General features: G+C 45.9%; 1 protein-coding gene across 1 annotated transcript; it reads right to left on the bottom strand.

Moving 5' to 3' along the window:
* Positions 1 to 1,416: 1,416 nt before the first annotated feature.
* Positions 1,417 to 10,349, bottom strand: GLRX (glutaredoxin). Its single transcript, XM_003822757.6, has 3 exons — positions 9,901 to 10,349; positions 3,959 to 4,078; positions 1,417 to 1,829 (listed from the first exon to the last, which is right to left on the bottom strand). The coding sequence occupies exons 1-2, from the start codon at positions 10,105 to 10,107 to the stop codon at positions 3,965 to 3,967; spliced, it is 321 nt and encodes a 106-aa protein (XP_003822805.1). The 5' UTR covers positions 10,108 to 10,349; the 3' UTR covers positions 1,417 to 1,829; positions 3,959 to 3,964.
* Positions 10,350 to 12,945: the final 2,596 nt, after the last annotated feature.

Below are 12,945 nucleotides of genomic sequence, written 5' to 3'. Positions count from 1 at the left end.
CATCTAATTGTGATATCACCTTTTTCTTACACAGCTAGGTCGTTATTGTTTTTCAAAAGTAAAATGTATTGCTTAGAGATATTATACGGAGTAAAACTATAAAGTGTCAGAATGATTACAAGAAAAACGAACTAGTGGTTACCTCTATGGAGGGATGGAGAGAGGGAATACCCTTGGGGAGGGGCACACGGCCCTGTAAGGTACTTTACCAGAACCTGGGTTTGAGGCGGATAGAGCAGGAAAGACTTTTAGTACTATTTGGCTTTTTAAACCGTATGCATACATTGCTTTGATAAAATAGCTCTTCTATGCTGAGAACTGGGTTTCCATTGTTAAGTCTAGGTTCTTGCCTTTGGGTACTTTTTTTTTTTTGAGACAGAGTCTCGCTCTGTTACCCAGGCTGGAGTGCAGTGGCACAATCTCAGCTCACTGCAACCTCTACCTCCCAGGTTCTAGCAATTCATCTGCCTCAGCTTCCTGAGTAGCTGGGACTACAGGCACGTGCCACACCCGGCTAATTTTTGTACTTTTGGTAGAAATGGGGTTTCACCATATTGGCCAGGCTGGTCTTGAATTCCTGACCTCATGATCCACCCGCCTGAGCCTCCCAAAGTGCTGGGATTACAGGTGTGAGCCACCGCGCCCAGTCGCCTTCAGGTACTGCTGAATTTGGCAAGAAACCAATACAGATGATTAACTACAACATAGCCTGATAAGAGCTGTAGAGTATCTACATGCACAGTGTTTTTGAATTCCAGAAGAGGGAACGATGATTTTTCAGTCAAAAGGCCATGAGAGGAGAGAGAAAATATAGGGGAAACGATCTGTAAATCAGGCCTTGAATGAGGTGGAATTTCAAAATAAAACAAAGAAGAAAAGGCACCTCAGGAGAAAGAAACACAATGAACATGGACAAAGAAGTGTGAAAGTGCAGGCAAGTGGTCCAGAGTGGATCAGATACTATAACCTCCGGTGGGGGGGCTTTCATATTGTGCAGTGTGTAAACTGAACAATTATCCATAGCAATCCTGGTGTAAACTGAACAATTATCCATAGCAATCCTGGTGTAAACTGAACAATTATCATAGCAATCCTGGTTGAAGGGAGTGGTTAGGGCCCACAAAAGAAAGAAGTGAGAAGTACAAGGGCCTTAAGTGGGAAATGGCAAAAAGGAATATGAAATGAAAAAGACTATTATTAAGCCCTAAGCATTATTCAGTAAGCCAGGTCTGGCATTTATTTCAATATGAAATTTCAAAATTATATCAACCATTTGTACTCAGTGAGTGACAGCAGCACGTGTCTTTATTTATAATGGCAGGGCCAAATATAAACACAGTTTTAAGTTAGTGTATTTCGCATAACATTCCTTAATGTCTTGAGAACATGGAAATGAATTGGACAAAAATCACTGAATCATCTATAGGTATTTTTTTATTAGAAAAGAAATTAAGTGTTGTCACTAGAGATTGAAGGAAATTAACAATCTTACAATTCTAGAACAGGCAAACTTCATGATAAGGGATTCTTAAGTTTTCAAAGTGTAGGAGCTCTTTCACAGATACACTCTTGGTGTAGGGGGCTGTAAGTTTTCTCAGATGTTTTACATTTCATGCTTTAATCTTTGCTGGTAGTCTAAATAAAATAAATACACAGTGTTCAGGATTATCTGGATAGCCATCTTAAATAACAGAGTGTTCCGCGTGACCACAGCCTCTGCACTTGTGCCTCTGATCCATATGACACCAAGACCAACTATGCTTTTCATATGATTTCTCCAATTGGGTCCTGTGACCTTTCACAGAATTGTTGAACATTTCCTATGAGATCTGTGGAGGACAAGGTGGAGAACACTGGTTCAGAGCAGTGATTTTCAAGGTAGGATGGGATGGGGTGGAGTTGAGTGGAGAGATGCATGTAGTTAGAAAGAACACATTCAAAATACCCACTGATTTCATAATACAAACTCCATAAAGTCAAGCAGCAAAATGATTTTAGCTAATGGGCAGTAGCAGATAACCAACTGTGGATTCATCATTGTGGAGAAGGAGTCTGGATAAACATAGTTGAAAAACACTGGCTTAGAGGTAGAGACATGCCGACACATGGAGAACAGTAAGAAACGCGTGCCAAAGAGGACAATTGAGGGCCAGTGAGCGAATCCTGGGCCAGAACTTGTCACAGTCTTCTGAAAACCAAAGAGCACATCCAGAAGAAAATCAAGATGGCCCGTCAACCTTCTTGGCCCTGTGATTAAGAGCAAGTTGGTCCACTTTTAAATACTGAGCCAAAAGAGGAAAAAAGCTGTTTGTGCCCCCAAATTCATCCACCAGAAGTGCTGTCATCATTTGCAATGCCATCCAGCTCTTGAGGAGGGACGTCAGCATGGGGCCTGCTCTGCCAGGAAAGAAAGAAGGGATCTCCTTGTAAGGCAAAATCCTTCCTTTCTCTCATTACCAGAACACTTACACCTGCCATTTAAACACACTCTGTTGCAGATGGCCTTGAGATGCAGCTGCCAGTAAAATACTGACAGCATAGAACACTGAAGGAAAAGGCCAAATGCAAATAAGGAGACTTTCTGAATATGGGGGACTCTAATGCCCACACCAAAATAGAAGCAGTTGGAGAAATAACATTTCCCATCTTCTCTCATTCTTAATCTAAGCCTAAATTGCTAAACATGTCCCAGAATAGGAAATATTTGGTGCCACCATTAATTGGGTTTGAGTGCTTTTAGTACCAGTGGTAAGGCCAGGAAGTGAACTCAGACAGACATAGGGTGCACCTGCTGTGATGATATCGTAGAATTCTGATTAGAAGATTTATAGCATTGACTATTTCATTTCAGAGAAATCAGTGGTATTTTTTCAGACCTTTTTCCCCCTTCTGTTGCTATGCTGAGTAACCATCACAAATAATGTATACTCATTGCCCAAGAAATGAGTTATTAATTAGCAGGCAATAGATACCCCTCCAAGAACATTTTGGTTAAAGAACCATTCATTTATCCCTCAACTAAAGCAGCATTTACATCTCTCTGGGTACAGGTCTCTGAATTGGCCTGCTTGGGAGCTAGCTAGCGCTAGCTGTGCTGGGGAACTGGGGGAGGGAGGAGCTCAGACTCCAAAACCATCACGGTTCCTTTCTGAAATGTTCATCGCCCTGTGGTTTTCCACAGAGCCAAAGATCTCCTTTAGGTTACTGATTTTAGAAAACTTTGTTTTGGCTTTTGGGAAGCCAACTAAATAGAGTTGATTTGCCAAGTGAACACAGGTAAAGCCAAAATGACCTGAGTTTCACATTGCGTTTTGAATAAATCCAAATTGTTTACCATGGCCTGGGTGCTCTGGCCCCTGCCCACCTTTCTCGCTATTCTTCCTTTTCACTGCACTTCATTCACTCTATTCCTGCTTTCTTTCTGTTCCACGAACATCCCTTACCTGTTGCCACCTCAGAGCCTTTGCACTTGCTATTCCCTCTGCCTGAAAAGCTCTTCTGCTTCATCTCTGCATAGCAGTCCCCTTGTTAACCAGGTCTCAGCTCAACCCTTCCTGAGAAAGGCCCTCCCTAACCATGTTAGCTCAATTTTCTCCCCACCCCCTGACATATTCTGTCACATTATTCTATTCTATTTCAGGATTTGCTTGTTTTTGATCTGTCTACCTCTCTAAAATATAAGTTCCAGGTTATCATTTTATGCATCATTATATTCTCATGTGTCTGGCACACGCTTAATAAATATTTGTTAAATGAAGCTTGAGTGAAAGGATTTCTCTCATTGACATGATCTCTTTGTAAAGTGTGAAATTCATAAGTGATTGACATCACCGTTCCTCAACTCACCCCAAATCATTTCTTCCCCCAACCAGAATGCTGTCATACAGTATAACAAACCACGACAGAAGAATTCCACGGTCTCCCATGTTCCTGGCCCAGCACCTCACCTGCCACTCACCTGTGGTTACTGCAGAGCTCCAATCTGCTTTAGCCGCGTCAGCAGTTCCCCACTCTGTTGCAAAGAGACTAGATCACTGCATCCGCCTATACAATCTTTACCGATAAAGACTCGAGGCACCTAAAAAAGCACACGACCCAGGACATTACTACATTACTAGATTAGACAGAACATTTCTATCCTACCACTAAATATTTCCTGTGATTCCAAACTTTTCAAATCACTTTAAAACCTCCTTATGTATATGCTCACAGGACAGGACTTCCTTTCTGTTATAAGGGGTAACATTATTAACTCAAGAATGTTTTTACGCCAGAAGAGTTTTCAAGTTGTGTGCTATGCATGAGCTTGTCCAACTTGTCAAAGGGATTTAAAAATTTCACTCTACAGAAACATGTTTCAGAAGGAGAATTCTGATTGGCTGCAGTCAGACCACCTAGATTGAACTCTGCTTTCTCTGCATCAGGGACCACACCTAAGATTGTAAACTGGGTCACAGCAATCAGGAAGGAAGGAGTTCGTTTCTAAATACAGCTGGAAAAGTATTTGCATTACATCTCTGATTTTTCAGGTCCATGGTTTATTAAGTACAATCATCTCTCTGTGTTGTTAAAACACAGGTGAGGGCCAGGCACAGTGGCTCATGAATGTAATCCTACTACTTTTGTGAGGCTGAGGTGGGAGGGTCGCTTGAGCCCAGGAGTTCAAGACTAGCCTAGGTAACATCGTGAGACCCCGTCTCTACAAAAAATACAAAAATTAGCCAGGCATGGCGGTGCATGCCTGTAGTCCCAGCTACTCAGGAGGCTGAAGTGGAAGGATTGCTTTGGCCCGGGAGGTCGAGGCTGCAGTAAGCTGTGATGGTGCCATTGCACTCACACCTGGACGACAGAGCAAAACAAAGAAAGCAAAACAAAACAACACAAGTGAGCTCTGTCCTCAACCAGGGGGGTGTAGTGGTGTTTGAGTCTCCTTTAATCGCTGGTCCATCATAAGATGGTTAACTCACCCCGGATGAGGGTGCGTCACCCACGCCAAGGCACAGTCATGACACCTGCTGAATAGGCTCCTCTCTAGTTACACACTTCCTCCCTGCTGCTAGGAGCAGACACATTCCAGAATTCCAGAGGGCTTTTAGAATCGCGAGGGAGGAGGAAATACCCTCAACGTGGCTGAATTTATAGGCCAGGAGTGTTCCACCAAGGCTGCCTGGCAGTGAAGAAAAAAGCCCCATGGAGGTCACCGCGTCATCAGAGCCAGCAGGCCTCTCCCCGAGTACCAGGAACGCACTGGAGGGGAGGGAGAGGTGGAGGCAGAAAGCAATGAGACTATTTTTCAAAGCTTTGGGCTTTCCTCAGAAAGCATAATAATTGGAGCAAATTGTCCAAAAAGTGAGAAAGGTGAGAAAAGGGGCTTAATTATTGTGGATAAGTTCTTACAGCACTTTTATTAAAAAGGGGGTCTGCGTGAAGGTAGGCATTAAAAATAAAGTCTAAAAATTAAAAACAAATCTTGCACATTTCCATGGCTATTCCCTGTGCTCTCACAGGATAACTGAGGCTTTGAAAACCCACAGCCCTGGAGCTGCCCCCCAGCCTCCTGAGATGACCCTGAAATGTGACCAGGCTGCTCCCAGTGTGGAGTTTTGTGCTCAGTGTCTGGCAAAGAAGCGAAAGGCTCCTTTACCCTCACACCCATCCTCTAGTCTGGACAACTGCAAAACTGCCTTAAATCGTATCAGTGAATGGTACCCCTAACGGGAGCTGAATGGCAGGCTGTACAGACGGCACGGGGGAGCTGTGGCAGTGAAACCAAAGCAAGAAGTACTGTTGATAAAGCTGAGCAAAGAAGAGGAAATAGCCTATGCTGCTTCCCCTCCTGTCCCTTCCCGTCCCAGCCTCCTCTTTAGAGGAACTTGAGAGTCCGCTACTGTCAAAGAGAGGAAAGAACTGCCACCCCAAAACGAGTTTGGTAATCCTGTGGTTCTTATTCTCCTGCAGTAGGTTTCCCCAGCCTCAGCCAGGCAACATCTCCTGTACGCTAGCTAGGGTTACACAAATGCAACTACTCAAAAGCAATTTCTCAACACTCCTCGGCTACCTCCCTGGTATAAGCCACCTTCATCTGTCACCGGAATAACTGCTATAGCCTCCCAATGTCTCCCAGCTTCAACCTTCACCTTTGCCCTACTGTCTCTTCTCCCCACAGCTGCCAGAGTGGCCCTTTCAAAATGGGGTCAGATCAAGTGACTCGTCTGCTCAGCACCCACCAGGGGCATCTCATCTCACACCGAGTACCAGTCACAGTTCTTCCAAGCTCCTATTAGCTCTCAGACCTCACCTCCACTAACTCTCCTACTGGCTCACAGTGCTGCAACCATACTGGCTTCCTTACTATTCCACAAACCTGCCAGGCAAACGTCTACCCCAGGACCTTTGCATTCACTCTACCTGTAAATTGTGTACACCCATCTCCCTCAGCTCCTATAGATATCTGCTCGAATGTTCCCTTCTCAGTGAGACCCAATGGCTCCATTTAAAACTGGACCCTGCTGCTTCCTCCCTACCTTTCCTACTTTTCCTCATAGCACGTGCCACTTACCAACTCCCAACATACTGTTTTATTACTGTATTTGTTTGTCTCCCCCACTAGAATATAGGTTCAACAAAGGCAGAAGGGTTTTTTTCATGGCAGAAAAGGCAGAATTTTTTCACCAATGTACATAAAAGTGTCTGGTACATAGTAGGTGCTTAAAAATATTTGTTGCATCCAGTAAAATCATCATTCAAATGTGAAGGAGAAATACTTTCTAAGGTAAACAAAACTTGAGGGAATGTGTTACCAATGGAATCCCCTTGCAAGAAATGCCCAAAGAAGTTCTTCAGAGATAAGGGAAACGATATAGTTCAGAAACTCAGATCTATGTAAAGAAAAGTGCATTAGAGGAGAAATAAATGAAGGCACTAATTTAGGAGCTGTGACTATAGCAAAACAAAAACAGGTTTTACCAAGTACATGGCTTGATTGAAGCCACTAACTTTCCATAATCATGTCCTGCTGATTACCTACTAGATACAGCTACTTTATAGAATAATTAAGACTGCAGGTTCAGGCTGGGCGCCGTGGCTCACGCCTGTAATCCCAGCACTTTGGGAGGCTGAGGCGGGTGGATCACGAGGTCAGGAGATCAAGACCATCCTGGCTAACAGAGTGAAAACCCGTCTCTACTAAACATACAAAAAATTAGCCAGGCGTGGTGGCAGACGCCTGTAGTCCCAGCTACTCGAGAGGCTGAGACAGGAGAATAGCGTGAACCCAGGAGGTGGAGTTTACAGTGAGCTGAGATTGCGCCGTTGCACTCCAGCCTGGGCACAGAGGGAGACTCCGTCTCAAAAAAAAAAAAAAAAAAAAAACCCTCAGGAGCTTTCAGACCCTTTGAATACAAACACTTCCCTGTTGGCGATCAAACGTGCAGCTTTAAAAGACTTGTTCTTCCCCTAGGAGGAATGCACTCAGAATTCAAGAATCTGTGAAAAACATTTTTCTAAAAATGAAAAACAGGCTTGTTGAGGTGGATTACGTCTGTAATCCCAGCACTTTGGGAAGCTGAGGTGGGAGGATAGCTTGAGGCCAGGAGTTCAAGACCAGCCTGGGTAACATAACAAGACCCCCATCTGTACAAAAACTTAAAAAATTAGCTGGGTATGATGGCTCATGCCTGTAGTCCCAGCCACGGGAGGCTGAGGTGGGAGGGTCACTTAAGCCCAGGAGTTCGAGGCTGCAGTCAGCTATCATTGCACCACTGCACTCTAGCCTGGGTGACAGAGCAAGACTCTGTCTCTTAAAAAAAAAAAAAAAAAAAAAACCTTAAAAGATTACTACAAGAAATATTGTTGTTCTACAAAGAAATGAAAAAGCAATTGTTGACCAGGTGTGGTGGCTCACACCTGCACTTTGGGAGGCTGAGGTGGGTGGATCACCTGAGGTCAGGAGTTCGAGACCAGGTTGGCCAGCATGGTGAAACCCCGTCTCTAATATACAAAAATTAGCTAGGTGTGGTGGCAGGTGCCCGTAATCCCAGCTACTTGATTGCTTGAACCTGGGCGGTGGAGGTTGCAGTAAGCCAAAATCACACCACTGCACTCCAGCCTGGGCGACAAGAGCGAAATTCCATCTCAAAAAAAAAAAAAAAAAGCAATTGTTAAATGAACACATGAAGAGGTTTGCTTTACCTCCTGGAGAATAGATGCTGTTGGGCTGAGAACAATAATCCCAATTGTGTTGCACATTGGAATCCCCAAGGGATTTTTCCAAATAGTAATGCTGGCCAGGTGTGGTGGCTCACCCGTGTAATCCCAGCACTTTGGGAGGCCGAGGTAGGTGGATCGCCTGAGGTCAGGAGTTCGACACCAGCCTGGCCAACATGGTGAAACCCCGTCTCTACTAAAAATACAAAAATTAGCTGGGCATGGTGGTGGGCGCCTGTAATCCCAGCTACTTGGGAGGTTGAGGAGAACCCAGGAGGCAGAGGTTGCAGTGAGCCAAGATTGCACCATTGCACTCCAGCCTGGGTGACAAGAATGAAACTGTCTCAAAACAAGCAAACAAACAAAACTAATGCTTGGCTCCCACCTCTGACATTGTGATTTAGTTATTGAGGGGCATAATTTGGGCATAAGGATTGTTTTAAAAGCTCTCTAGGTGATCCTAATGTGCAGCAAAGTTTGGGAACCAATGGCTAAAAGGTCCTCAGGGTGGCAGCCACAGTGGGGCCAGTAGTAGTGTTTGCACTGCCCTTTACACCTCTCAGGGCCTGGGCATCCTATGCAGCTGGTGGTCCCACTAGGCAGCAAGAGCCTCTCTCGTCATTGTGTATACTCCAGGACCTCAGCACACAGCAGTAGGGTAACACACTAAGCCCCCTTTCTGCACCAAAATGCTGACTTATTAGAGAGAAGGGGAGAAACAACCTCCAATGCTTTATACTCAGAACCCAGAGACAACCTTGTAAGTCAAACTAAAACTGAAATAGGATATGTGCTTGGCCCAACACTGTGCTGTAGAATTCGTGCATCGTAAAAGAGAACTTAGCTGAGCTGGTGGGACATTTCTCATCCCACCTCACAGCAGAACTGATACAGGTGATGTGGTTGGCATCCCTCCTGAAGCCCAGGACGCAAAGCCAAGGATGCTGAAGAGAGGGAAGTCTTTCAGATGGAGGAGAGCAATTTTTAGAGGGTCCCACAGTCTATTCGTAGCAAATGGGACTCTGAGGTCACCTAATCTGGTCTTGCAGCTGGGATCTTTGAGGACTACTGGGGTGGTGACTTGCCCAGGATCACACAGCCAGCCATTATAAGAGCCAGGCCAGAACTCCAGGCTATGATTCCCTACAATGTGGGGCCTGGAAACATCCATAATTAATTTAGAACAAGGGGCAGATAATGGTACATTAGATTTTTCCAGTGGGAGGAATTAGATAAGGAAGAATGAGCAAATTAGAAAAAGAAAGCCTAGAGAAAAGAATGAAGAACATGAATCTCATGTTAAATAACAAACACATCACACCCGGCCCTCCACCCCAGCTTCCACCTCCAGCCCTGCCAGCTGAAAACTGTCATTTCCTGGCAGTGCTTAAAACAAAGACTCTAGATAATTCCCCAGGGACTCACCGGCAAGCTGCTGGTCCCACTTACCCTGCCGCACAGCAGACATCAGCTGTACTCCCTCTTCTGCTCCGTGAAGACCTTTGGCTGCAGTGCCGCCGCTCATTCAAGTGACCGAGATCCTCTCTAAGGCGCCCTCCCCCACACCCCCCGCCCCGCACAGCCCTGTGGACGCCTTGAAGTACGGAGCCGCAGCCTTATCCTAAAGAAAGGCACAGCTCTGACAAGAAAAGGCAACCCGGGAGCATTTCCCTAGCCGTTTAAAATGAAACTCACCGTTCTTGCTCCCGTGAGCTGTTGCAGATAATCTTGAATCTCGTTAGTGTGGTTGGTGGCTGTGATATCGACAAATTCCAGAAGCCCTTGTTTGATGGGCAATTGACTGAGGATCTCTTGGGCCCTCCTGCAGTACGGGCAGGTGGGCTTGATGAACACAACCACCTTCCCAGGCTGGATTTTGCAGTTCACAAACTCTTGAGCCATGCCGATGGGCTGCGGTCTCCCCGGGAAGAATCCTCAGTTGCAGGTATTGCTTGGGGTATTGAGCCCCGACCCAGCCAGTTGGCTCCTATTTAATAAGGAACCTCCCTGGAGGCGGAGTTTGCCTGGTAGCTTGCTCGAGTTTTAAAGGGACAGCTTCAAAGACATTTCCATCTGGTATACTTCACTAGTTAGCAATGCCTAGGAATGCAATACTTGCTATTTAATCATTGGTAGCTATGAAAGACACTCTGGGTATCTTTGTTGTCCTTGGACATTTGGGGAGTGCCTGCCCATTGGCAATGATCAGAGTTTAGTCACCTCTGGGGAAGCATAAAGTGCTTACTCACAAAGGGGCTGAGGAGGCAGTGACTTCTTAGAGCAAATTCTTGTTTTCCCTCTAAGAGATACAGTTGTATTTTAAAATGCAAACAGAATCACTTAAGAAACAGAACACTTTGAAATCTCTTTAGAGGAAGTGAAATTGAAACTGTGACTTTGCACTCCTCATGAAGGTTGCTCTCACAGCGTTTTGCTTGGACTGTATGGTGGGTGTTTGTTATTGTGATCTTTTTAATGGAATTCATTCTCAGTATTTAAAAATCTGGAGGTCTCACAAAACAATTCGGACTTAAAACTTCTCTCTGAAAAGTCAGGTCGGGCAATACAGAGCTTGCACCTTTTAGTGGAAGCTGCTGGGGCTGACAGCTGTTGCCCGCTTTGTATAGGGCAAGTAGTGGCTTTGGTTTGCCACAGGTCCCAACGACAGGCCCATGCCTGAGACACCGGCTTCACCCCATAACCATTTGAGTTGGTAACCCTTGAACAGCAGTTTAATATGGAGGCAAATTCCAACACAATCCTTGATACAAAACTACAGATGAAATGAGAATCTTTTTTTCTGGTTGAGCCTATGTTCGTGACCCTCTGCTTTTAAGTGTTTGTGAGGGGAAGTAGTGTTGTAACTCAGACACCACATTCACTTCAAGTGTTATAAGACACGGGTTGTAACAGTAGGAAATCTTTCGCTCTTCCCCAGGGTGCCCATTCTCCTTATCCCGCAAAGCAAAGTCTTCTACTCCTGGGTCTAGTTCTGGCCCCCTCTAGTGTATGGTAGCTTAAATAAACAAATCAAGGAAAAACTATGTCCTTTAAATGTGAATCATCCTTTCCCCAGGAAGTTTTATGGTGAAACCAGAGTATCTTCAAAGAGGCGGGGCCAAGGCCAGAGCTGGACACCACCTCTGCCACGTAAGAGGAATCCCAAGCATACTGCGATCAAGGGAAGGGAAGAATATCCACTCCCAGAAGCAGCTTTTTACTGTGACTCTCATCGTTACTAGAATTAAAATGGCAAAATGAGAAAGCCAGATTCTGAGTCACGGAGGGGGAGCTAAGTGACAGCTCTGTCCAGAGAAAAGGATGTGGCAGGGCTGGGAGGCCCCTCACGTGGTCAGGGCTCCGGACTTCCCACTTCCCTCCAAAGTAGGCTCTGCCACAGAGTCTGAGCCGCCTCTCTTTTTTTAATTCTTTTACCTCAGAACCCTGTGGCCAGGCTCCTTCCAGAGGCCCCTGCCAGGAGGTCCAGGGTCTGTTTCAGGGCCCTCAGGCTGTTGCCTTAGGTTCCCTCAGCCTGAGGTTTATCCACACGACTTGCACCTGCTACTCACTCAGAGCCTTTCTCTTCTCCGGTCTGTTGTTGGCTCCTCCCTTCCTGCTGCCTCTTCCTCAGCCTGCCACTGTGTTCAAGTTAAAAGCCACCACCACCACCACCACTCCCCATTTCCTGCTTTCCTGCCTCTGCCCTTTCATGAAATTTACTGTCTGTACCTTTCTCACCTCCATTCTCTCATTTTGTTGTCATCTGACCTTGTCAACCATTCTGCTGAATTGTTGGCAGACACTAATCATGGCTTCTATGTCACCAAATAACCATTTAACTAGGTATCCTGACCTTTGGCAAATTAGTCACCTGCCCCAAGAGGCTGGGATCCAGGGAGACTATTGTCTGCCTCTCACTCAGTCCCGGGGACTGCCTGGTGTCTGAAGCCTTAGGACAGATGGCCATAAGGCACAAGCTAAAGGCAATTTTTTTGTGAGGCACCATGTGGAAAATGGGAGACAAAGAGATGGCAAAGAGCGGGTGTCCTCTCCATTTCTGAGAAAATGCTGTGGCTTCAACTCAGTGAAAAATGACAAGCATAGAAGCCTCTGCTGCATTGTACAGCAGGAGCTGAAACCCAGCATGGACCTCAGGGTATCTCAATGGGAAGCCGCCATGGGGACTGCAGATACGTCAAGTGCTGTGGATGGAAAGAGGGTGTGCGTGTGGACTAACTCGTGTGGACTCTCCTTTGGCTTGCGTGAGACACTCCCAGGCACTCTCAGAAAATACACCTTGGAGGGTGGGAAGTGAGGGCATTTTTTAGGGGAGAATCAGTCCTGCTTTACAGATGGTTGGCAACAAGCTAGTGAAATATGTGTGGTTACTCTTTTTCTTTTTTTTTTGAGACGGAGTCTCACTCTGTCGCCCAGGCTGGAGTGCAGTGGCACAATCTCTGCTCACTGCAAGCTCCGCCTCCCGGGTTCACGCCATTCTCCTGCCTCAGCCTCCTGAGTAGCTGAGACTACAGGCGCCCGCCACCATACCCGGCTAATTTTTTGTATTTTTAGTAGAGACGGGGTTTCACCGTGTTAGCCAGGATGGTCTCGATCTCCTGACCTTGTGATCCGCCCGCCTCAGCCTCCCAAAGTGCTGGGATTATAGGCGTGAGCCACCGTGCCCGGCCAATGTGACTTCATTTGTACTCACAGGCTGATGAGGGCTGCAAAAAATGTGGC

This window comes from Pan paniscus, chromosome 4 (assembly GCF_029289425.2).
Source record: "Pan paniscus chromosome 4, NHGRI_mPanPan1-v2.0_pri, whole genome shotgun sequence".
Lineage (NCBI taxonomy): Eukaryota > Metazoa > Chordata > Mammalia > Primates > Hominidae > Pan > Pan paniscus.
Note: the sequence above shows the minus strand (reverse complement) of the source record. Positions and strands in the feature narration are given on the sequence as shown.

Excerpts from the sequence above, each read along its gene's own strand:
- GLRX (XM_003822757.6), bottom strand. The coding sequence starts at position 10,107 with ATGGCTCAAGAGTTTGTGAACTGCAAAATCCAGCCTGGGAAGGTGGTT. Across the intron at positions 4,079-9,900 it reads AGCTCACGGGAGCAAGAACG|GTGCCTCGAGTCTTTATCGG; the intron begins GTGAGTTTCATT and ends GTGCTTTTTTAG.